We start from the raw sequence: 25,406 nt of genomic DNA, 5'->3' as shown, positions 1-25,406 counted from the left end.
TTGTTATAACCTGGAGGAACCTGTTATTTTTACATCCTGCTGAAACCATCTGTGAGTGATTTATAATTGTTCTGGATAGAAGACATTACTTTTTCTCCTCCCTAATTACCAAAATGGATTAGATTCATGGCCACTTCCTAGCTTCACACAGAAACCTACTCCAGACTCAAATGCTCATAAAAATATGAAAATCAGTTTCATATTTAAAGTCAATCAGTATTCTCAACCCAACTCCTCAAAACAAAGTAAGAAAACACTACAATTTAAAAACTGTTTTATGCATATGTAGATTTTTTAAATCACCTATACATGTAAATAAAAATCACACTTTCAAGATGCATTTGCTCTGTGCCCATCAGGAGGGCTACACCAGAGTGCGTGAGAATAAAACTGAAGGAAGATTTAGAGAAAAACAGATATATGTAACAAAGCAGATTTAGAAATATAATGAATCATGTAAGAGAAGAACAGCAGAGAAGGAAAGTGCTTTAAGCTCAGCAGTATCTTTGATGTGTATTATGCATGTGACCACTATAACCATGAAACATCCTTCCTAACCCGAAAAATAATCCATTACAACTAGATTTATCATCAGAGCTTCTGGACAACTGAAAAAATTGAGGCATCAAACAGAAATTGCTGATATCCTTCCCATCCCCAGGATATCTGAGCAATGCAGAGAACCAGTGCAGTTGGGACATGCATGGTGGTGGCTCAGTGGTGTGGACAGCAACAATCTCTCTCTCCCCCCACACCCCTCAGTATCCGGTAATAAGCTGTCAACTCCTGAGGCTAACCCAACACAGACAAATAAATATACACCTCATAAACCTTCTCTATCAAACTGGGGGGATATTGTATTTACTGAGATTTTGCAAGTTTGGGGTATTTTTTTAATGACAGAAAAGGGACTCAGTATGAGTGTGCTCACACTCCTATAACTGCTCCCAGAGATTAGGAATAAGGTCTGTCACCAAGAAACCATAAAGGAGCTAAAGTAGCTGCACTGAAAAGTAAACAAAATCCTACAGGGTAATACCATTGTCAAATGCAGCAACTTGGTTCAGATGTAATGAACCTGAGTCAGGTCTGTAACAGAAAATGCTTAACATAACAGCCACTTCAACATACCACAAAATTATTGCAAGCACTAAATTCCCATTGATATCAAAATATCAATGGGAATTGATATTCTTCCTGTTGGGTACTATGCATTTTTATGTTGCATTAAACCAAGTCTCTACTTTAACACATTAAAAGAAAAAAAAAAATCTTTCTTTTATCCCATTCATTGCTTTTACTAGTGATCACTGGGTCTCAGTAAGAAATGAGGAAGATTTATAATGCACCCAGAAACAGGTCAAGGTAAGGACCTTCACTGCATGGGCCCTAAAACTTTTTGCTGAAAGCATAAAACTATTTCCTAGCAACAAAAAGTCCCCAAAAATTCAAATGATAGGATGTTTTACTTATTGTGCAAATTCCCACCATCCAAAAAACATAACACCATTTGGCTTCTACGATGACCAGGAAAAATGACTGCAGCAGATGCGGCCATAACCTCCTCACTTTAAGCAAGGCCAAGCCCAAGGCATCACGTTTGGCAGAGCTGCACGTGCCCTGCAAGAACGAGCTTCGCCTCCACTTCCAGTTTGTTCCACACATGCTTTGCCTGGTGCAGCGGCCCCGGCCCGGTGACCCAATCCCCGCCACGGCCGGGGCCACCACAGGGTGGGACCTCCACTGCCGAGTGGAGTGAACTCAGGATGGCTGTGCTCCAGCTCAGTGTTCCTCCACAGATGGGCCTGGCCCAGCGAGCAGGGCACTACGAGGGAGCAACATGATTCCCGCTGTGTTGGCAGAACTAGGAGAAACTTCACCCAAAGCCACCTGTGGGGTGAGCTCCTTGGAGAGAGGCCTCTGTACCCCAGGGCTGCAGCCCAGCCAGAATGTTTCTAATCCGCTGAAAGGCCAAATTACATTAAGGTGCTGCTAGTGATCGAGCAATTCCCAAGATTGCATAATATTTTTCTACAGACAAAAGTAATTTAAGATAATAAAGCACGAATATGTGCTTTCCTCCTACTGCTCTTCCCTCCCCAGCAGGAAGGTGAGCAGGCAACTCCTAAAACTGCAGCTTCATCCCTGGGCTTGCTTTTCCAGCGTCTTGTGTTTCAATATACACAATCGCTCAGCTGAACAGAAACCATCGTAAATCAGGAATGCCATGTGGAGAGATGCGACGTGGTCATATCCTGCAACCTTTGAAATCGTAGCCTTCGAGCGCATGATGGCCATGAAGCCCAGCTTCGACATGAAGGGCTGTTTGTGGGGCCGGAAAACTGAGGTTGCCCCTTAAAATAAGGAGTTTAAAAGAAGGACTGTCAGCTTCGCACTGCTGATTGCCCAAAACTAGAAGTGCCGCTGTTATGGAGTAAGGAGCCAGTTAGTCTACAACTGTTTTTAAAAGCTTGTTGATATTGAGAAAACGCTGAGCAAACACGAGAACCTCCATAAAGCCAAAAGTGGCACCCCTGCGTTTTTTGCAGCGAGCCATTTCCCCTGCAGCCCAAGTTTAAAACACCTCGCCTCAGCCGGGAACTTGTTGCAGATCCATCCTGCGCGAGAACTGATTAATTTTTTTCTTCCTCCCCTCAATAATTAATTACAGAGATGTTTTTCGCCCACCCGCTCTCCCCTGCGGTACCACAGCCCACAAGGCAAGAAGGGACATTTTGAGTCAACGGAGCGAAAGAACATGGAGGCAGAAGCCGCCCTGCTGCCGGGCCGGGCCATGGGCGCTGCCAGTCGCCCCGCCAAGGCCTCCCGACCTCCGGCCTTGGGGGGGCGGCGGGCAACGCCATGTAAATAAGCCAAAATCCCCCGGGGATTGAGGCCGCCGAAAGTTGTGCCGCCCCCGCGGGTCTGGGCGACATTTTGAGGCGCTGAGGGGAGCGGCTGAGGGTGCCCTCCCTCCCCCCGCGGGCAGCCCCCGCTGCCATCTTGGAGCCGGGAGGGAGCAGCGGGGAGGGGGCGCCGGGACCCCCGGGCGGGGGGGTCCCCGGGCTCCTCCTCACCTTGATGTGGAAGCGGATGAGGGCCAGGCGGATGCAGTGCGCCATGCAGACGGGCGGCAGGAACCAGACCTTGGGCGGCGGGGTGCCCTTGTTCTGGACGTGGCTGACGATCTGCTGCGCCGTCTGGCGCTCGTTGCCCTGGCGCTTCACCCACTCGTGCAGCCGGGCCTTCTCCAGGGCGCCGTTGAAGAAGACGAAGAGCTCGATGTTCCCGTTGAAGCAGGCCTTGGCCAGGGCCGCCAGGTAGCCCAGCATGTGGTTCCACTGCCCGCCGCTCACCCAGTCCGTGTAGAAGCCGCCGTAGAGCCGGTGCAGGCAGTTGTCGGCGTCGATGAGGAGGCGCAGCGGGGTCTGGGGGGGCCGCTGGCGGCCCCCACCCACGAGGCTGCCCCGCGCCAGCTTCTGCAGCTCGACGGGCACTACGGCGCTGGGGCAGTGCTTTTCGATGTAGTCCTGGAATCCCTGCACTCCCATGGTGAGGACCGGGCGGCGGCGGCGGGCGGGCGAGCGGGGGCCCGGCGGCGGCGGCGGCAGCAGCGGGGTCTGGGCTCGGGCCGGGCGGCGCGGCGGCGGCGGCGGGCGGGCGGTGGGAGCGGTGGAGCCGGGTGGGAGCGCTGGCTGCCGTCGGTGGCCGATCAGGGGGGAGTTGTATGGATTAGTGGGGGGCTCATGGCTGCCGCGGCCGCCATGTGCTGCGCTCACAGAGCCATGGCTCGGGGATCCGGGCGGCTGCGGCTCCGACTGCCGGGGGGCGGGGGAGCGGCCGGGCGCGCAGGAAACCAACCCGCCGCCGCCGCCGCCTGCGGCAGCGAGAGCGGAACGGGCGGGACTTGGCGGCGGCGCCGCTGCCACTCACACACCGCGCGGAGCCGCGGCGGGAGAGCGGGGAGAGCGGAGCGCCCTCGGCGCCGCCCGTGCTCGTAGCCCGAAGCCCCTCACGGCCCCCTGCCCTGCCCTGCCCTGCGGCTCTGGCCCGGCCCGGCCCGGCCCGCCCGCCGCGGCCGTTGCATAACCCGGGCATGCGCGGGAGCGCGGCGGAAGCGAGTGGCGGGGAAGGGGAGGGGGCCGGAGGCGGGGAGCGGCGGGGGGAACCGGGGCAGGGGTCTCCCGGCTTGGCCCGGATCGGCCTGGCCCGGTCCTGGCCCCGCGCTGCCGGCCAGCGGCGCTCGATCAGCCTTGCGGCTGCCCTGGCGGGCCCCGCTCGGGAGAGCGGCGCCCCGGGCACCTGTTGCTCGGGGGTGTTCGGCCGTGCAAGGGCAGCAGAAGTGGTCCCACCGCGGTTCGGTTCCGCCTGGGGAGCCGGGGGCCTCCCGGGCCGGTGCCGCGCCCCACCTGGCCACAGCGCCTCCGATGAAGGTGACCGGCTGGCCTGGCCTCTCCCGGCTGAGCGTTTGCTACTGCTGGTAAAGCTTCCAGATCGTAGAATACCCCGAGCTGGAAGGGACCTGCAAGGGTCATCGAGTCCAGCCCCTGGCCCTGTACAGACACCCCAACAATCCCACCCCAGCTATCCCTGAGAGTGTTGTCCAAATGCTCCTGGAGCTCTGGCAGCCTTGGGGACACGACCAAACCCAGGGGAGTCTGTTCAGTGCCCCAGCACCCTCTGGGGGAAGAACCTTTCCCTGATGTCCACCCTAACCCTGCCCTGGCCCAGCTCCAGCTGTTCCCTGGGTGCTGTCCCTGTCCCAGGGAGCAGAGGTTGGAGCTGCCCCTCGGGAGGAGCTGCAGCCCCTGGAGCTCTGACCTCAATCTTCCCTTCTCCAGCTGAGCAAACCAAGTGCCCTCAGCCACTCTTTGTAGGGCCCCTCTGGCCCGTTCACCATCTTCTTAGCCCTCCTTTGGACATTCTCTAATTGCTTAAGGTCTTTCTTGTATTGTGGCACCTGAAACTGCACACAAGACTTGAGGTGAGGCTGCACCAGTGCAGAATAGGGATACACAATCACTTCCCTCAATGATTTTGGCAGATTTTTCACCTTAGACATGCTTAAAGTGGCAACTGCTTGCATCTAGAGAGCCATCCACAGGGCAGCCAAACTGTTGCCATAACTGGTAAATGAGCATAAGTATCAACAACCAGGGCAGAAACCCATAAATGAGCATTACTATCAATTACTGGAGGAAACCTGCTCTTCACTGCACAGGCAGTGAGGAATTAACTGTCTTTGGTTTTACCAGAAGAAATTATTTTTTAAAAGGCCAAAGTGCCCAAGCTCCAGAGGTTGCCTGCAAGTTTATCATTGCAATAATACCACAGCACCTGAGCAGTTCTCTGTTGTTTAGGTGTTGGAAAACTACAGGAAGTGTCGAGCTGCTGATGCTGTATGTTCACATTAATATTTTATTAATGAGGAAAAGCATATTGGTAATGAGATTTCAGTCAGGCTGGATTGACACCCACAGTAAATATTCCCAGCAGGGAATAGCTGTTGCAGCAGGGGTGGGCCGGCTCACTCCCAGGCAGTGAGTGCCATGGATGTGTGTCTGAGCCCAATTGGTGCAGCATCAGCATGATAGAATAAAGAATCCTGGAAAAGCTATGGAAGTAATCAATGACAAGTGCATGTTTCTTCTTGGAAATCTCTTTTTGCAGTAATCTGAGAGTGTGGCTTCCTAAGTAAATATTCTGATCTCTTTCTGAACTACTTTTCCCTTAGAATTCTTAGATTACCCTGTAAGAATAGATATGCTCTAGTAACATTGAAATAATAAAAGAATTTGGAAGGAACTTTGAGGAACACACAAAACATGGTAGGAGGCCAGTAGTGCTAATAGAAGGAAAGTGGATCAAGGAGAAAGAACTTCAGAATTTCAAATATCCTAAAAAATCACCAAATTTGGTCAAAATAACGAGTACTGCCATATATGAGGTAACTAAAAATCAGACTTTCAGACAGCCCTGCATGTATCCAATGTTCCAACAGTGCAAAACTTGATCACACACAAGCCATTCTCTAAGTAGCCTTGTGAGCAATAACTGAGTCAAGAGGAATTCACTTCTTGTCGTTAATTGTCTCACAGGGTCTTTAATTTCTATAGTCTTAGGAATGGCAAATAATCTATAAATAAAAGATGATAAATTTGCTTGTGTCTTTTTCTGTTTTGTTTTTTTAAGAAGGAAACTAGTCCAGAGCATGTGCCACCACGAGCCTGGCTGTCAGCATCCTTGGAGTCAGGGCAGCACAGCAGAACTGAGCACTGCCAGCTTGTGCCCAGCCACATACACAACCCTCCCTCCCCAACGAGAAGAGAGAAGAAAAGCATAAGGGGAAACAAGGTGCTTCCAGAACTTATTTAATATAAACTAAAAGTTTGGCCAGACAAGAAGACAATGGAAAATAAGTTAAATTTATGGAAAAACAAAATTACTCTGGAAAGCACGTAGATTAAACTAGACTTAAAGAGCAATTAATCAAAGACACAAGGCAAACAAAGTGGTTTTTTCATCAACTAGCAGCAGAAAGCCTGCAGGATTCATCAATCTTCTACTTCAGCACTGAGACACGTGTTCCACAGTTCCCAGATGTTGGTTGTGTAAGGGAAGGGTTAATAGCAGTTGGTATTAAAGTCAGTGACTCATTATCCAACCTGAACAGAGGTGAATTAGGAGTGGCTCCCCCAAAGGAAGGAACTGAACAGTCATTAGGAAGAGCTAACGAATAACCATGTCAGAGCGAGGACAGAGATGAATCTTATCAGTTTAGTCTTTGTTCCTCTGTTAAGGAAAGTCAGTCCCACAGCAAGATGAACATGGACACAGACTGTGGAACAGACTAGCCACTGGGACCTGAAAGGTACATCTGCCTGGGAGGAATAGATGCATACGTTATCCATGGGAAACACTTGTTCAGTGTAATTTCCCTTAATATTTCTCTTTTTTCTCAGCCTGGTGCATCTTGCTGTGGACCTGCTGCCCCAGAACTTCCCTGCTCTTGCTTCTGTGCTGTAGAAGAGCTCCCGGCCTTCACCTCACTGCCAGGTCTACAAGTGGCTGTGGGCTCACCCTGTGGGCAAGTGCTTTTCTGCATTGCTACTTCAGCACTCACAGTTCTAGGCGTGCGTGTCACTTAGTCGAAAAAAGTTGCAAAAATAAAAGAAATTCAAGAAAAAATGTTGAGGTTTAAAAAAGTATTGCAGATAAAATCTGTCACTTATTGCAATCTTGCTCTGATTTTGTATCATCGTATTTGCTACCACCTGTGACATCCCTTTCTTGTCTCTTATGTTGCTGCAATTAAACTATACACCATCACACAACATTTATAGAAGGAGGTTTTTCATGTTCAGGTATCTCCACAAAATATCAACAAACACCATCTTGCTTGAGCAATAACTTTTTTCAAATATCTATGATACTTCGGATGGAACATTTTTCTCTTAGGACAAAGATGTGCATGTAGAAGGCACATCGCTGAGTTACTTAAAACATTTATTGGTCTCTGCATCAGCTCTCTAGAGACCACCAATTCAAAGAAAAGATGATTCAAAAGGTAGCATACTTTACTAGAGCCACTGCTGTGCTCAAACTCAAAATTTCTGGTTGTCCATAGAGGCCAACCCTTGAGGGGTTTGGCCCTGGACATATGTGGGGTAAATGATGGTGTTGCTCCAGCAAACTTTTAGGGCAAGAAAATGACTGGCAGTGAGTCCTCTGAGTGCCTGGGAGAAGCAGGCTGGAGGAGGAGGGGGCAATGACGCTGGCTGAAAGAATTCCTCCTTTCAGAGAACAAGCAGCGCTTTCACAGCAGTGGATGCTCAGCCACAGCACACACTACACAGATTACATTGGGGCCATTTGCTGCCTTTGATTAGTTTTAAGAAACAAAAGCACGAAAATTTTAGGTTCTCAACTTGAATTTTCAAGAGAAAAAGCATAAATAATAAGGGCATTATGGAGCAGGCAGTGGGAGCTGGTGGGGAGCAGGAGCACTGCAGCTTCAAAAACCTGGAACAGTAGTGTGCTGTTCCTGTGGCACTTGTGTGAGACATACAAAAAACGAGTATTTAAAGCCTATTCTACTGCAGTTTTTGCAGGACCATTAATAATATTATGAAAAGATACTAATAGAATGCTACAGGTTGATATTATAGCAGATAAGATGCACTTGCCAGTGGTATTGCGAGAGCACATCTGAGCTAAAATACATCTACTGTGGCCATTTCAGAAGAGCGACTATTTACACTCCCAACACTTTAAAAACATGTCATTTTTGTTGGCATTTATGAAATTAACACAAGTATCTCAGGCATGAAAGAAACAGATTTAGCTACCTAAATGTGGGGTAGAGCTGCCAGGTTTGGGAATACCACCCATGCCACACCTTCGCTTTCAGTCTGCTACAGCAGCTGAATTCTTCATCTTGCCCAAGTGCACAGCAGCACGGTCTGCCAGCGTGCCACACGTAGACGTGGATCACTTTGTTCTTTGTCTTACCATGGTCTGCCCGTATTTCCTCCCTACAGTTCTTGCTGCGGAGTCTAAAATGGAAGTATAAAAAACCCCCTAAATTTATTTGAATTGCAGAGTGTAAAGTTCTGGTGCTGCGCCTGCTTGAATCAGCACACAGGATGAAATGAGGTCCATAAATCCAGTGTTTTCAAAGTAGTAGCCTGGACACAAGGGATACTTTGTGCTGTTGCCTTTCCTGTCGCATAATGGCTCTCCCATGTCCATCCCAGAGGCACAGCCACCACTCCTGGGACAGGGTGCTCCTTGAGCTGGTGCAGTTGGAGAAGCAGACAATCCTTCTGTTGTCCAGAACTGGCCCACGAGCCACCAATTAGACTGCTCGGAACGACAGCATTCTGTTCAAAAGGCTGCTAATTGTATTTTAATGATGATTTAAATGCTGCTTCTGATAATTTCAGAGACATCCAGATCACTAATTACTCATAGTCTATGTTGAGCTTTAAGCAGGCGCAGGCACAGCACCATAGAAGCATCGAGTAACGTTATTAAAGTTCTCAAAGGCCTTCACTGCCCTCCCACATGTCAAAAGCATCATCTCCTGTTCCCAGGCCCAAGCCCAGCCCTGGATGCTCACATCTGGGATCCAGCAGTCCAGCTGCACTACAAGTTCTTGCAGCATTCTGGAAGTAAGGAAAGAAGCAGCGAATCAAAATTACTTACATTCATTAAATAAAATTCTACCAATATTAATAAAAATTAGCTTACATCCTTACAACACCACCACTTCAGATCATTTTACCTTTAAGATAAAATACTAGCTCAATTGAACTGCATCCCTGAACACAGCGTGGTCAGAATGTTTGAATTAACTAGCCAGAAATGTAGATCCTAACAAGCTGCCTGCACAGCCAGGAAGAACATCAATCTGTTGGAGCAAGTCCAGAGGAGGCTGCCAAGATGGTCAGAAGGATGGAGCACCTCTGCTACAAGGAAAGGCTGAGAGCATTGGGGTTGTTCAGCCTGGAGAAGAGAAGCTTCAGGGTGACCCAGTTGCAGCCTTCCAGTACCTGAAGGGAGCTTACAAGAGAAGTGGAAAGAGGCTATTTACAAGGACCCGGAGTGACAAAACAAGGGAGAATGGCTTCAGACTGACACGGGACAGGTTTAGGTTAGATATTAGAAAGAAATTCTTGGCTGTGAGGGTGGGGAGGCCCTGGCACAGGCTGCCCAGAGGAGCTGTGGCAGCCCTATCCCTCAAAGTGTCCAAGGCCAGGTTGGACAGAGCTTGGAGCAACCTGGGGTAGTGGAAGATGTCTCTGCCCATGGCAGGGGTGGCACTGGATGATCTTTGAGGTACTTTCCAAGCCATTCAATTCTAGGGTTCTCTGACTCTCTCCTTGCCATTGCAGCAGGAGCAGTGATGTGGTGGAAACGTGGCCATCCTGCAGAGCTCACACAGCCAGAGCTGTGCTGTGCAGTTAGTCCAAGGGAGTAGAGTTTCCAAGGCTGTCAAATCAATACCTGCCATAAGCATGAAATTCCTTCCCAAATATTTACTTGTATTCTGTACAAGATACTCATAGTGTGTGGAGGAGTCTATTCTCCAGAAAAAATATTTAGAGTGCAAGTCACAGTTTTCCCCTTCAGAAATTCAGCCAAAACACACCAAATGTGCTATCCATGGGCAGTGTAGTGCTGGTCAAGATGTTTATACATAAAACACTCTGTCAGTGAGAGTAAAGCACATATCTTGCCTGTGTAATTGATATCTACAAATGGGGAAGCTGGCCGAGCCCTGTTCTAAAATATGTGCTTCTATGAGAATGTAGGTTAGCTGTAGTACAGTGGATTTTACGTGCCAAACCTAAGCAGTCAGAATTTGGAAGAGACTTTTAATGATACAGGAACAAAGGGGAGGCTTGTTTTCTCATTAGAAAATAAAATGCATGTAAACAAATCCTAATGCTGTTTGGCTTTTTTTGTGAAGATTTGTGTGAGATTAATCACTTTATAGTCCTAGACTGTATTAGTTTCACTAATCTACCCTCAGTTTGATGTGAGATTTCTGGCCTAGGACAAGAGTGAGGAGCGTGCTCCACTCTCTGACCAGGCACACGGTGAAGAGAGTGGGATCCTCTGGCACTCCGTCCCCCAGCGATGCTGTGCCTGGAGCTGCAGGGGCACCTCTGCCTGAGCAAGCCCCTGAAACAGCCTTAAAAGAGACACTTGCTTGCGCAGCTCAGGTGGCTGGTACAGAACAAGATTTGCATGTGGGAAAAATTTTACATGGAATTTTTTGCAGCAAACTTACCTAAGAGTTTTCCTTTTTATATAAATAGTCTATCTTGCTTGTCTGAGGAAGGTTTTAAGTGTGTTTTTTGTGTGTCTCTCTGTTTTCTGAGGGCTGTACCAGCCATGGCAGCTTTGGAAATGAAAAGTCATGAAAAATTCTTGCACTTTGTTACCAAGTGCTGGTTTTTTTTTTTTTCCTTTTACATTGTTGATGGTAGAAACTGAGTAGATACAGGGGCAAATAATTCCTCCCTTTTCTGTTTCAGCAAGCACCTGCCTCAGCTGCCAGCCTGCTCCTGCAAACCCCACAGCTTGCACAGAGCAGCTGAACTGAGCTGATGCCAGGAAAGTGGTCTTGTAAGACAATGTTTAAACTTGTGTATTCCCAGCTTTTGTAATTACAGGTTAGTCATTTGGTTTTCATTCTTTTCAGCAAGATCTGAGATGTTAGTGTTGTAGGTTTTCTGATCTTCACAGGTTACTTCCACATCTTCTTTCAAATATACATCACTTGAACTTTGTCCTGTGGCTTTCTTGTCTAACATCAGTCAGGAAAATGTTTAAAAATTGAAGAATTAAACATTTTTGTATAAAAGATAATCTCTTTTTCAAGAGATGAAAAGAGTTAAACCCTGCAAGCTTGTCACTCGATGACAGAAACCCTGACTTGTGAAAGTGGTACCCACATGCAGCCTAGCCTGCACTCAATGTCTTGACTGCCATGAAACCAGAAACATTATTGAGCGTAAAAGATTTGTAATCTTGTTCTGAAAAAGAAAAAAAAAAACCAAAACCCAAGAAAAAAGGCAAATACTACACAGCTTTCATTTATGAGAGCATTCTTATCTTCCAGAAGACGTCAGTTTAATTCTCCAGTTACTCTCAGCAACAAGTTACACCCAGCAACTTTTTGGTCTCCCCCCACATAATACAGCACAGGAGAGTGTCTCTTTAAATTCATTTATAAAATAATTCAGGGCTGTGGGTGTCTTTGATCTGTTTCTCTCTGCTAACGTACAGAAGAGAAGAACATGTCGCTTAGCAACCCTGCTTAGCCAGCACTGGGGGAGGCAGGAGGGATGGATGGTCCAGAACCACAAAAGGGGAAGATTAAGACCCATCAGGAAACTAAATTTTGGACAGTTTTTCTCAAAACTGAAGCAAGCAAACATGGCTGTTTGCAGAATTGGGTAATTGGGTAATCTCACTTTTTCCTTTTTTTTTTTTAAATATCCACTTATGGTCTGTTAATAGCGATCTTCCAACCAAATGGGAAAATCTGGCATGGGATGGACAACGCAGGGTTCAACAGCTTCAGGGCTGGGTTGCAGGTGAAGGGAACCTGAAGTTTAATTTTAAACCAGTTCAATAGATTTTAAATAGAGTTAATGTTGTCAAGACTAATGGTAATGAATTTCATACTGCAGGTTTAATCTTAACACTTCAAATAAATTTTGTGTGAGTCTCTTCCTCTTGTACAATTGGACAGCCTAAGTGTCCCCAGCCTGACTTATTCAGGGTCACTTACCTTGTTGTAAATAATCTCCAGAATTCTCTGAGTGGTTACCAGGCTATGATTCACTGGTAACTAGGTAACATCTTAGAGCTGCAAAAATATACCGGTTAGGAAAGTAACTTTGCACTGAAGCAGACAAGCTGCCCTCAGCCCTTTGTCCTTCTTGCAGCTGCAGGATGTTGATGTCCCAAGAGCCAAGGCAGGAGCAGGCACCAGCTCAAACCCTCCTGCTTGTGCCCTTGCTGACCAGTGCTGGCCTAGAGCAGACTTGATTGATTTTTTTTTCCCAAACATCAAATCCCACAGCAATGTATGGCTGAGTTATGGAAGAGAAAATGATGCTAAAAACCTGTGTCAGAGGAAGAATCACAGAACTATCCACTTCAGCATCTCACACAGACAAAAAATAGCTCTACATGAAATACAAGTAAATTGTTACATCTGGTCTTCTGTTAATGATCATAAAGATCGTCCTAAATCTACTTAATTTTTGCACTACTTTCATGTACTAATCACCAATAGCTTATTAGTGATCAGTTAAGAGAATCCCAAAATTCCAATGGTTCAGGTTTCTTCAAGAGCTCAGTGCAGGCAATCCTGTGCTCAAACTCTGTAGTCAAACTACATATTATTAGACTGAGTACCTACCTCTATCCACAGGCAGGAAGCTTGTCTAAACTGGCATCTGCTGAATATTCCAGCAATTATAAACGTACCTGAAAACAGACATTATTGGGCTCCGAAGTAACGTTGGTTTTGTCTAGTAAGGGAGGTGGTAAGTGCTAGAGCGGAGCTCATTCAGAGCTGAGGTTCTTAGAATAGTGTACTGAAGAACTTAATTCCTAAATGACAAGATAATTTTTATTACCCATATATAGTAAAGATCTGTACAGTAGAATAATGTCTTCAATGGGAATTTTACTGGTGACAGTAGGGGTGCCTGGATTTTACCCAGAATCTCTCAGTGTGCTTTTGTATTGGCAAATGCTTGTGTAATGTGATTCTTTGGAGAAATTTAATTAAAGAAAAATGTGTAAGGCACTTGGCATTAAGTGGTTTAAGTTTGTTAACGTACAGTATGGAGAATAAAGCCCAAATTAGAGGCAAATAACACTAACTCAACTGTGAGCATTTCCATGAAAACTGCTTTAGTAAGAAACTTCTATTTTTGTAGCACATATTTTCTCTATACTTTTATGATGATTTTCTCTATACTTCATACTTTCAATTTTATGATCTAAACTAATTTAGAGGCTTTATTTGTGTCACAAGCGAAGGAAACCCTGTTGACTTTGTCTTTGCTCTCAGTTACACCACAGTTAACAATTCTTAACTGTAACTCAATACTGAGAAAGTAATTTTGCTGACTGCCTAAATTGAGGAGGAGGAGGAGGAATCCGGCAACAGTAGAAGTCTTTTACTTGCACTTGTGTTTACAATAGCAGTTCATATATGTAATGGGTTTTAGTTTTAGGAAACAGAAATATGTCATATCCATAAGGCCAAGATGCTTTTTGTTGGAGATTCTTGTGACAAAGACTGTCTGTGATTCCTCTAACAGATAAAGAACATCTCCACCTTCTCGAGCAGACTTTGTGAGGCTGATGGTCTTGAGGAATATGTTTTGGACTACACTGACTTCCAAAACTGTACAATTAACATAGCTTTCTGCTTATGACATTCAGGTTCCCAAATCAGGATGATGCATGGAAAAAGCACGCAGATAAAGCATAATTTGCCCAAACATGTAATCAGAAACTGACTTCCTAAAGGTATGTCTCAAGTTGCAGAATAAAAACAGATGTGTGATATTTTTCCATTTCAGAGCAATCATTAAAATATCACTATGATGCAGATTACCTTAATGAGTTCCTAATCTCAGCACTGACAGAGAGAGAGAGTAATCTAAATTTGCCAAAGCATCATGTCGGAGAACTCTCAGTTTAGAGCAGCGATTCTTGAAAACATATTGGCCCAGCTGACAGTATTGGGGCAAAAAATATTATCTCTGGCATGGAACCACACTGCAACAGCCCCTGTTCTCAGGGAAGCAGCTCTAATCTAAAATCTATCAGACTATTTCTTTGTCTTATAAATTTCCTCCTAAACGAAAATAGAATTATTTGGATTTTTGTCATGATGTATAGAAAAGTGTGAAGCTAAAAATAAATCTCAGCTCCTCCTCAGTGGAGGGACAATGGCTATCTTTTTAAACTAAAAGCTCACTGGTCCCATTACCTTCTGCTAAACAATCAGGCATCACAGAAAGGTTTTTTGGTCTTTGAGGCTCAGTTTCCCCAGAGATCAATAATTACAGCAAGGAGAACTGCAGAGAGGTTGGACATCTTTACTGCCTGCAGTACTACCACCACATGTCTGACTCCAGCACCAGGCAGCTGGAATATAAATGGATTGAAAAATTCACTGAAATGCATTGACATTGTATAGATGCAGAATTTGAAAGGATTATGAGTGTCTATTTCTAAAAGTAAATAAATAAAAGACATTGTAAGGCTATGAAAAATGCTGTGTTGTATAAAGGAAGATCAGGAAATTCTTGTTTTTCTCACAGTGTAAGGAACACAGGCATTCACACAAAGAGATGCAGTGTGCAAAAATATGCAAACAAACCAAAGAAAGCCATTCCCTGCTAGGTCTCACTGTGTCCTGACTGCCTGGTTCAGCTGAGTGGGGACCATGGGCCGGCCTGCCCAAACCAGCCCTGCTTGTGCCAGTCTCTCACTGAAATCACCAGAGTATCACCCCCATGGTGCTGCAGCTCTGAAAATTTGTGACTGGAAGCAAATGGTTTTGAAGGAGAGAAAAAACAGGTGCAGAGAGGTCCTTGTCCTCAGAAAGCCTGCTGAACCATGCCTTTTTCCTTGGAAGAAGTCATATTTACATGACAAATTTACATGTAGTGGTGACAGTGACAGAATATTTCCAAGAAAGTGGAATTATTAATGTTTTGGCAGTGTGAGATTGTTTTTTTCCCAATTGCAAATGTTGCTCCATCTGCCACAAAACCATTAGTTCCAACAGCCCGACCTTCCCCATTAAAGGGGCATCACAACACATCTTGTTTCTGGCTGAGATATGAGGAGAGGAAGGTGATACCAGTGTGTGACACATTGCAGTGGTGTGCCCTGTTGGTGAGGAGTTGGCTCTGAGAAAACAAGCCAGCTGGGGAGGTGTGTCTTCCTTCCTCTTTTCTGGTGTGTGAATATTAAGTTAGTTGTTTGACATCATCTATGTTAAGATTTTGATAACACCACTGGCTTAAACCTTAGTTATACCATAGAAATACTGGTTGGACAGGGCCTTTAGATCAGCTCCTGCATTCTGCTCAAAGCAGGGCTGAACCAACACTGGATTATGTCTGCTGTCATTTTACCTGGCCAAATGTTTGTTATCTCGCTCTGGGTAACCTCTTCCCTCTGCAGTCCTCAATATTTTCAGATTTTAAGATCATGACAGGTCTGTCTCTGCAAAGCACTGTTTTTAGCAAAACATCACATGTCCGCAAAGATACCTTCCCAATTTCTTTTTTGAAATATGAATTTTAATGAGGATAAAAGATATGTGATTGCTTAAACCTAAAGGAGACATCCAACATAAAAGCAATCTTAATTCTAAAATGGCTGTTTTAGTGATGAGTTGTAATCTATGCAGTTTTTATCTACTTGATAATACTCAGCTTAGTTTGTATCTAAAAAAAAAGAATTAAATGAAAAAAACCATTCCTTTGATACACATTAAGTTATTCAGTTAGTAAATTAGTGAATTTACTAACTTACCCTGTTATTAGCTATTAGCATGTTACACTTCTTGATGTTGCTCATGAAGAATGCCTATGGAAATGAGGGGAAAAATTGCCTTTTGAAGTTCCTGCCACTTGATATGTTGACATTTCTTTTAATTTGTGACTGTCCTCTTGAATTCCACTGTCTGGTTTTATGAAAGATTCTTCATTTTTAATTTGCTCTCCCATTGATCAGACTTTTTTTGAATGGGTAGCTCTCAAAATAATTAGCCTTTCAAGGAAGCCATGTTCTCTCCCATTCAGTACTCTTAGCTCTTTTTCATTAGGGGACTCTCAAGGCCTGGTTAACCTGTCCTGGTACTACTGAAGACAACAAGAATCTCGCTGCAGATTTCAGGGAGAGCAAGAGCAGACTCTGTGAGTGAAGAAACACCATTTGCATTCACTTTGGTAGATGGCTCTGTTCTAGGAGGACCTACAAACAGTTCTTGAGGCTCCAGGGAGGGAGGAGGGAGTAAAATGAGTGAAAGAAAACAAGGTATGTTGCCTTCTCTTTTTTCATCCTCCTTATGGTCTAGGTTTCCATCTTCAGAAGATTCCATCAGCTGCAGCAGTTGTGCTAAGGAGCCTCGATTGGATTGCCCTGTTCACAGTGCTGGAGACAAAAAGTTCCCTTTTATTTGAACTCAATGTACATTACATAAACATAAACTCATTCAAACCAACGGTCATTCTGTATCTGAAGCTATCTGATGTTTTCATCTGCAGTTATGCACAGCCTGTTTCAGTGAGGTCTTATTCTGTACCTCAGGTTTCTACAAGTAACAGAAAATAACAGTTGGTTATTGGTTATTTTGTCCCTGCTGGTCCTGATTTTGCAGTCCCTAAAGACCAACATCTTCCTCTGCAATAGACACATTTTTGAGAAGAAATACACCAAGAACTTCAATAGAAGAAAGGCTCAGAAACATCAACAACACCTTTCAGGAAGAAAATCAATATGAGATTAATGAAATTGAAAAAAAAAATTACAAATAAAATCCAAGGTGATCCAACAGAGGTTGTAAAAGTCATTATAAATGGCCGACCAAACAACCGTCATGGAGTCATAATTTAAAGGGAAGCTTCACTTTGGAGAAGAGCAATATTTATAGAGAAGCTAATTTTATCTTTTTGAATACTATTAAAATACCTATTGAAAGTAACAAGTTGTAGTACAAAATACTGCAGTGCAGCTTAGAGGAGAGCTAACACAGGCTATGAACTGGCCTCACATGTTGCTCTATGTCTGATACCATAAGAAATACACAATTTCAAGAGCCCAGGCAAGCTGTATAGGTAGAGCCCTGTCCTTGCTGCAACGATAGTTTTTGCTAGTGATGTCGGTGAATTGATGTTTTTCCCTGATTTTAGCTCATAAAAGTTTAAATACTGAGCTAGGAAACACATAGCAGTTATACTGCATGTAATACCAGTGATTTTTAAACACATTTGCTTAGGAGGATTACTAAGCAAATGGAATTCATTACTACATGGAATTTGAAAAGTGATTTGTTATTGGAAATTATTTTTGTTTGTTTATTCACTCAGTTTTCCTAATTGTGCCATGTTATTTTGTATGGTAGTGTGCCTCTGCACTTAAGCCTTTGGGCATATGAGGTGAGTTGTTTCCCTTCCCCATTCCACTGGAAAATCAACAGAAGCAAGCCTTCAATAGCGTGAATTCCATTATGACCCGCCTTAGCAGGCACCTAAATCCTGCAATGATACTTTATCTTTGAACTCCTTAGTAGTGGTGCATAATTAACAAGTAAGCTGCAGGAACACGCAGTAGCTCTGTATTTATTTGCCGTGCAGTTGTGGTGTAATTACAGAGATTATACCTGCTCTCAAGAGTAGAAGTACATGGTGTACCTCATTTTGTGCTCTTTCACACCAGCAGAGCAGAGCCCAGCGCGACGGAGCTGAACAAAAATTCCCTTCTGCCGCGGTGGAAGGGAGGCACAGGCAGGGAGCGGGCAGGAGGCGCTCCGAGAGCCGCCGTGCGGAGCAGCGCCGCCGTGGGGGCTGCCCGGGCTCACAGCCCGCCTGCTGCGGCTCACGGGGCTTGGCTCGGGGGCTGCCGCCCTTGCAGGGACCCGCTCAGCTTCAACGTGCAGATTCAAAGGCAGGCAGGCGGAGTTCGGGATTTTTTAGTACAGTAACTTTCCCCTCTGACGTATGCTATCGTAGGTTTCCGTACTAATTACAGGAAATCCATGGAAAGAATCTATCTTCTTACAAAGTTTTAATTTTTTAAAGTTTATTTGATGCTAGCACATCCTCACTGCTTTGCCCTAAAACTCCATTGGTATCACAATACCAAATGTGAAGTTGCAGCACGTAGGTGCTGGGAAAACAATACTAGCAAGAGGTGAAAATTGCAAAGAAGTAATGCTGTGCCTCCGAGTTGATCACATTTTATGTGATTCAGCATAAACTATAAGTGAAATTAAATTTAAAATTTCTATTATGATTGAGATCCACATCTAACAGGAAGGGGAATACACATCATTTGGTGCAGAAACAGCTGTGCCACTGCTCCAAAGCAGATTTTCCAGTCCTGCATGCAGTATTGCCTTCTCTGAGGAGAATGCACAGGCCTTTCAAGAGCATGGACACAGCACCACACTAGTTAAGCAACTCAGCAGAAGAAAAATGAATTTATTTGCTGTTGCCAAAGAGTAAAATTTCACTTCAGTAGACAATAAAAGTGTGTAAGAGTTCCCTGTTCTGTTCCGGGTGGAAGGAAAAGTAGAGAGCTTTTCTAAATGTAAATTATTGTTGTTCAACTTCATAATAATTTTCCTGTCTTGAGGGACTTGGTTTCTGAGTACAGAGTTAACAGATTCTCACTCTGAAGGGCCAGCAGTGGGACATGACAGGGCATCAGCTGTGCTGTATTGATTTCCAGCACTGTGTTGGCAGTGTTCAACTACATCACCAAAAGGAGATACAAATTGCCATGATATAATTCTTTCACTGGAATGTCTCACGGTGATTTCACTCTGTGCCACAGCCAGGGCTCTCGTGGTTTTTATGGGTTTTTATGGGTTCTGCTGACCTTGGAAAGGGGGGTGGGGCTCCCCCATCCCCATGGCTGGGCTGCATCTGGCACCCAGCTTGTTGGACAAGCCTAAAACTGATTGTTTGAACCTTGGGTTCAGGGAACTTTGATGCATAACATCAATAACTTATTTCTGTCACAAACTACATTATCTGAGGAGTTGTTCATGAGCAGTGAGAGTTAATATTTCAGTCCATCTCAGATGGTGCTGGTTAAGGACATGAACACAGTGCACTAAGTCTTTTCTGCACTGACAGATTTAAAAATCATTTCAGAAGAAGTTAGAGAGCAAAAATAAAATAAAACTTCTTTTCCAAAATTCATATTTGAAAAAATGGTAATTGGTTTCTCACTAGCAGTATTTCTATGTGGATTTTTAAGTGATACTTAAATTTTAAAATCTTTTAAATAAAAATCTTTTATTTTTAAGTAAAATCTTCCTGTTTTCATAGTGGACAGTAGAGAATAACAGAAGAGATGCCTGTCCATGTCCCATTTACAATCACAAATATCATCATCCATGAATTCCATGACTTTTTCATTTCCATTTTTCCTACTTAACATCACAGAGTGCTGGGGTGGCAGCTGCAGCAGCTGTTTAATGTAGCTGGAATACGAGCAAAGCATTTCCCTGGCACACCAACCAGAGTCAAGCCTGTGTTTTACAGGTGCCTTCAAAGCAAACATTTCAGGCCAACTGTGAGACTTGGATTTGAAATTCTAAAGCTCCTTAGCTCTGGTGTACCACAGCACTCAGGCTTTGACTTTTACCTCCTTTTCCATATTTTCAGAGCCACTCCAGTGCTTTTCTTTGTGAGAGGATGCAAGGTACCCAACCCAGCTCCCACTGAAAGGTGCCATCATTCCTTTGAACTTTTCTCTTAAAAAACATTGTTTTACAGCAGCCTAGAAGAGCACTTTCCTCCATCTAAAAAATGGAGAAATAAGAACTTTGCACTGAGTCCAGCATGGTCCTGGTCAGACTCTTCAGCTGGGCTTGTTTTTCATTCAAGTGTTACAACAACCAGGAGAATCCTGCCATTATTTCTAGGAATGAAGTAATGTTTAAATGGTGAAATTGTGCAAAATTTCAATTGTTCTTAGGGAGAATACTTAAGACTGGCTCTTTTGATGTTTTGTTCACAGAAATAGACACATGATGCAAGTGTATATATACAATGAATGGAGTTGGGACAAATGTTTAAAGACTTCTTGCAACAAGTTGCTCACAAATGATCTACAGGAAGAGTTACTTCCAGAATAGTTTCTGCACATGTGTTTGTAAAAAAAAGATATTGAACCAAATCAATCTGCTTGCGGACAAATAATGAAAAGAGAAAAAGGAAAAATTCCTCAAACAAATATGAAACTGCAATTTATTCACTCAGCTCAGTTGGCAACAACCAATTTTTGTGGTAGTAGGAGCTCATGGAGTAGGAGGTAACGGTGTGAAGAATGATTGGTTTGGTATCTTATATTGCAATTCTGGAAGGGCTTCAACTTCTAATTTAAAAGCCATCTTCCTCCTTTTACCCAGTAAAGAAAACAAAATGATAGTTGATTTCTGTGAGCTGTTTTGGGCAGATAGGATCTATTTTGTGTCCTCTAGAGACTGACAACAGCTAGCTCATAAGAAAGAGCAGTTATTTATTAGAAAAGATCTCTATTGCCAGGAAAAAAACCCCAAAGCCTGCCTAAGGAAGGATATTGCCATCATAATCCTCTTTGCATCTTCCCAGGAAAGACATGTAATGGGTCTAAACGTGGTGCATCTTTTAGTTGTGGAGCCTTGTGTAAGCTGCACCTCCACAGCCCATTTTTCAGTACAAACATTGATTTACTTCCCTCTTGGAAGAATACAAAGCACAACTGGGACATCTCTGAACTAAGAGCACCTTTTGCTTCTCTTTCCCTACTCCTGGGGTGAAACCAGCCACCCTTTTGGTGGGAGGCTCTGGGATGCTGCAGTGGGATGCCAGCAGAATTGTCTTCTTCTCCAGACAAAGTGACCATAGCATGCTCTGTTTATGCCTGTGGAGTGGTGGATGAGAGTTGAGCATTCAACTCTTCTTAACTCCTTCCATGTGTATTTGTGATTGAATATGTAACTCCTAATTTATTCCTGAGCAGGCACATGCTCTCTTGTGGCATAGCAGATGCAAGGGAGTCCGCTGCATCCCTACTGCTTTACTTCACAAAAACTTAAAATGCTAAAGCCATAAATAGGCATTATACCACAGTCTTTGGCTAAATGATCTCCCATGTTACTGCAGATCTTAGTTACAGTGAAAGCTTTTACAAGCTACTTTGAGCTAATGGCAAAATAGTTTTCCTTTAAAGCAGTGATGTGTTCCTTTCCACAAATGCTAATTGCCATGACTCTATTGTAAATTCTGGCCTTAGTTACACTGAGCTTGAGTTAGCTTGTTGTAACTTAACCCTAACCATTGACCAGAGATTAATTTTACCCTTTCTGTGGTTTTAGAGAGAAAGATACTGGGACTGAGACTCTTTCATGTCACCAAAGTCAGCAATAGTAAAAAGGTGCATTTCTGCAAGAATGTTCTAGGCAACCTCCTCAGCACCAGAAGGATGTGTTGCAGATGGTGATGTTCAGGAGCCATTTCACCAGCCCACTAGGATACAGGATGAAGATAACTGCATCCAGCTGAGCTGTGCCAAAACTACCTTGACTTCCCGCCTCTTATATCTTTCTTTCCATGCTGCAAATCCATGTTAGTTTCAAGACTGCTTGAAATGTCTGTGGCTGGCAATGCCAGCCCATGGCTGGTGAACATCCTACCCACTGCTGGTGCTTTCGGAGCCCTTTCTGCAACACCTGCCTCCTTGGGACAGGAGCTGGGGCATACAGTAGCTCATCACCTCATTGTCAGAGCACAGCTGATATGTTGGTGGATTAACTTCAACTATTTCACTGCAGGAGAGCTTTAATTCTGACTATTGTAAGAATATAGACAAATTTTTCAACCTGCTTCAGTCTGTGAATTGCAGATACATATATAGGTTGTTTGATCCTGGATACAAAACCCACCACTGCCCTCTGTCTTTACCTTCCCCATTTCCTGCAATTTGTGAATGTTTGCTTAGAAAGGGTAAGAAAAGATTCAGTTGCTGCAGATCCTCCTAAATGCACCAGCTTTTTTGTTTTTTTGTTTAATTTGCTACATATGATTAACTCCACTGAGTTTTTGCCAGGTAGAATTTGCAACTCTAAGTCCCCTATGAGTGTGCTGCAACACTGCCAGGAATTGAATACCACCAGTCTTCATAATCACTGTTTTTCCAAAGATCAGGTATAGCAGACAAGCTATTTTGGGTTATAAATGGAAATCAGAAAATGAGATTTTCTTTCCCTTCTAATTCCTCACCTGGGAATTTTAGTCCTTTTCTCTATGCACATGCTTTGGTTGTTGGTAACTTGGTAATGTGGGTCTCTCAGAGCATCTGTCTCTGGAGCCTGTTCTCAAGCGCTGCAATGCCAGTGAACATGGGAAATCATTCCCACTAGTACCAATGTTCTGTTTGTTGATATATCACATATTAGACCAAAACCAAATCAGGATAGCCTGATTTACCCCATGATTCTGGTGACAGGTGATTCAAAAGTAAGGTTTACAAAATAAGTAAAAGTATTTCCCAGCTACCTGCACTTCCTTTTCTAATAGTGGTAATCCATCTGCAACTCTCAGTTTTGTAGATTACCTGCTACCTCCTGTGGATGATAAAGTCCAGTCATTAATGCAGGCAATCTGGACTTGCTGTCCTGTCCGTGTTAGGGATGTCTGGCCTTGCCTTCAGTTTATAGCACAGACATTGCTATCTAAATCATCCATATCATATGGATCTAATGCAAGATCTTTTCATGGCCTTTAAATCTGAGAAGTTCCAATTATCGTTCTTCCATCATCAATTCTTCTATCATCAGTTCTATCATTCTTCATGAATTATGCATTTTTCTTTTTTCTGGAAAAAGCTTTGCATTATTAGGAGTTCAAGGTTCTGCTACAGCAACATGCAGATCTTGGAACTTGAGAACAAACCCTTAGCACCACATGCACATTTCTGTTGCCCCTAATGTAATGAGAAGCATTTTCTGGGCTAGAAAATACCTTCATTAGTTCATGACAGGGTGATTCTAGGCCTGTATGCCATTGCTTGATTAAATGCTAATCAAAAGTGTCCTTTGATAGAGTCAAAAAATAATTATCCTTTGATATTTTAGTCAATTGTAATACTACTGAGAAGCACTCTTTTCCTGCCTATAGAAATAAAGAACCCATTTAACCTTGGAAAAATACGATTCATGCTATTTTTTTCACAGGAGGAAAAGGAGTGGGCTATTTTGGGGTGCAAACCTCTTCAGTGAGAGATATCTTAGTGTTCTGGGGTGATTTTATGATGCTTGTATCCCCATTTGTCAGTTTAGCCCAGAAATAAGCCTTGCGCCTTTAGGACTGGTTCCAAGAATGAAGGGAAGGGTGAGAAGAAGCGTGGAGTTTGTTATCAGAAACTGCTCTTACTCCCCTGCATCCTACTCCTGCACTATGTTGTCTGCAGCAAGGACAGATAGCAGGATAGAGCTCTCCTTTGATTTTTAGTTAGTTTTTAGCTAGCCGAGGCAGAGAATTTCTCTGGACTGTGTTTTTTCTTTTTTTTGTGGAACTCTTTAAACCTGCTCTGGACTGAAAACCCAGGAGAGCACCAGCAGCTCACACCTGTGGCCCACTGGACTGGGCCAGGGCTGCGGCATTTCCAGTGCAGGAGGGACTGATAGCAGAATGAGTTAGCAGAGCTACAGCCCACTTTCTGAGTGTGTCATCTCTTCTAAGCAGCAAGAGGTTCTATTGTTCAATATTGTTCATTTTTTTTTTTGTGCTGGTGAATATTTTGCCTGTTAAATAAAGAGGTTTTTTTCCACTTTCCTCCCAAGAAATCTTTTCCCAAATCAGTTAAAGGAAGCGCTGCTTAAATCTGCTTTATAGAGAAACCCCTTTGGAGGTTCTCTCCCAAATTTGCCCTAATCCAAGACACTTAGTCAACAGGGGTCAGCTCTGCCACTGAGAGAAGACAAAATAATTTGAGACAACATGTGAAAAAAAACCCAGATGGCTTTAACTAAATTAATAGAAAACATATTTTGTCTTTTATCCAGCTATCACGTGATAATCCTGACATCACAAACTGTTGTCACAGTCATACACTCTCATTCTCTTAAGTCTTTCACTTTGCTTTGTCATTTACAGCATTCATGTGCTTGACTGCAAGCAACCTGATGCTGTTCACAAGTTACTTGGTTTGATATTAAAATACTATTAAAATTGAAAAAACATTTAGAAAGTTGGAGGACTGTGACCCAGTAAAAATTCTCAGAGCACAGTAAAAGATGTAAAGTGACTGAATCCTTGGATTTACTTTGAAGAGGTCTTATCCCCCTGTGTCTCTCCTTGCCCACCACCAGGTGCAGCCACTCTTGTTGATGCTGTGTCCTCTGCACCTTTCTTATGGAGGCTCCTTTTTTTTTTTAACATGATTTATTGAGATGTCTTCATCCTCATCCCTCTCTAGTCCTCTTTCAGAAACAGTTGGAGACCCAGCAGTTAGCTCTGCCTCCTTGCTCTATCACCAGCTCAAAGCCTTTAGATTATTGATGGTAATAGCTGACCCCTATCCTTTAATCCCATAGTTTTCTCTGTAAAGCCTCTTGTCCCAACACTCCTTTCTCCTTGAACCACTGTGGTTCTTCAAAATTAGAGGAGCAACAGTGAACAGATGACAGCTGTGAGGACACACACATCTCAGCCAGCACCATCCTCACCTACAGCAGTCCCTGAGTCCAGTAACCACTGAAACTAAAGTTATGCCTAAAGGGTGGCAACTACAGGTCCATCCCTGTATTTGCAGCATTCACCATTGATGATCCTGTGGGCTATCAAGGAGACTTTGTATCAGGATATGTATCAGAAAAGCAGCTTTTCTCAGAATAGGAATTAAGATCAGGAGGCAGAAACCCTCACTGTCTAAATAGGGCTTAAATCTGAGCAAGTGTGGGCTAATCTATCTGCCAGTCCTCTCCTGCTAGAACTGTGCTGCTTGAACAAGGAATACTCTGTTTTTGTTATTCATGTTTTCTTATATTGCCCCATGCCCACGTGCCCCATATGCTGTGTAGGCACAAAGGAGCAGGTCATCCTTGTGCAGAACATCCACAGTGCTAAATCATG

General features: G+C 44.0%; 1 protein-coding gene and 2 long non-coding RNA genes across 4 annotated transcripts in view; 1 reads left to right on the top strand and 2 right to left on the bottom strand.

The window, feature by feature from the left end:
• FAM120A (family with sequence similarity 120 member A) overlaps nt 1–4,057 on the bottom strand; it is a 48,533-nt gene extending 44,476 nt beyond the window's left edge. The window contains exon 1 of one of the 2 annotated variants that reach the window (XM_054640384.2): nt 3,078–4,057. In XM_054640384.2, the coding sequence (XP_054496359.1) occupies nt 3,078–3,551 (474 nt within the window). In that variant the 5' untranslated portion in view covers nt 3,552–4,057. The remainder of the gene's footprint in view (nt 1–3,077) is intronic. The other variant, XM_054640385.2, reaches the window with a different exon arrangement.
• LOC143695028 (uncharacterized) lies at nt 3,413–13,671 on the top strand. The gene is made up of 2 exons (XR_013183914.1): nt 3,413–3,552; nt 6,963–13,671. It is a non-coding gene; the product is annotated as an uncharacterized LOC143695028 (long non-coding RNA).
• Nucleotides 6,356–13,111, bottom strand: LOC143695029 (uncharacterized). The gene is made up of 2 exons (XR_013183915.1): nt 12,944–13,111; nt 6,356–9,167 (listed from the first exon to the last, which is right to left on the bottom strand). It is a non-coding gene; the product is annotated as an uncharacterized LOC143695029 (long non-coding RNA).
• Nucleotides 13,672–25,406: the final 11,735 nt, after the last annotated feature.

This window comes from Agelaius phoeniceus, chromosome 11 (genome assembly GCF_051311805.1).
Source record: "Agelaius phoeniceus isolate bAgePho1 chromosome 11, bAgePho1.hap1, whole genome shotgun sequence".
NCBI classification, from domain to species: domain Eukaryota; kingdom Metazoa; phylum Chordata; class Aves; order Passeriformes; family Icteridae; genus Agelaius; species Agelaius phoeniceus.
This window is presented reverse-complemented; position numbering and strand designations above follow the sequence as displayed.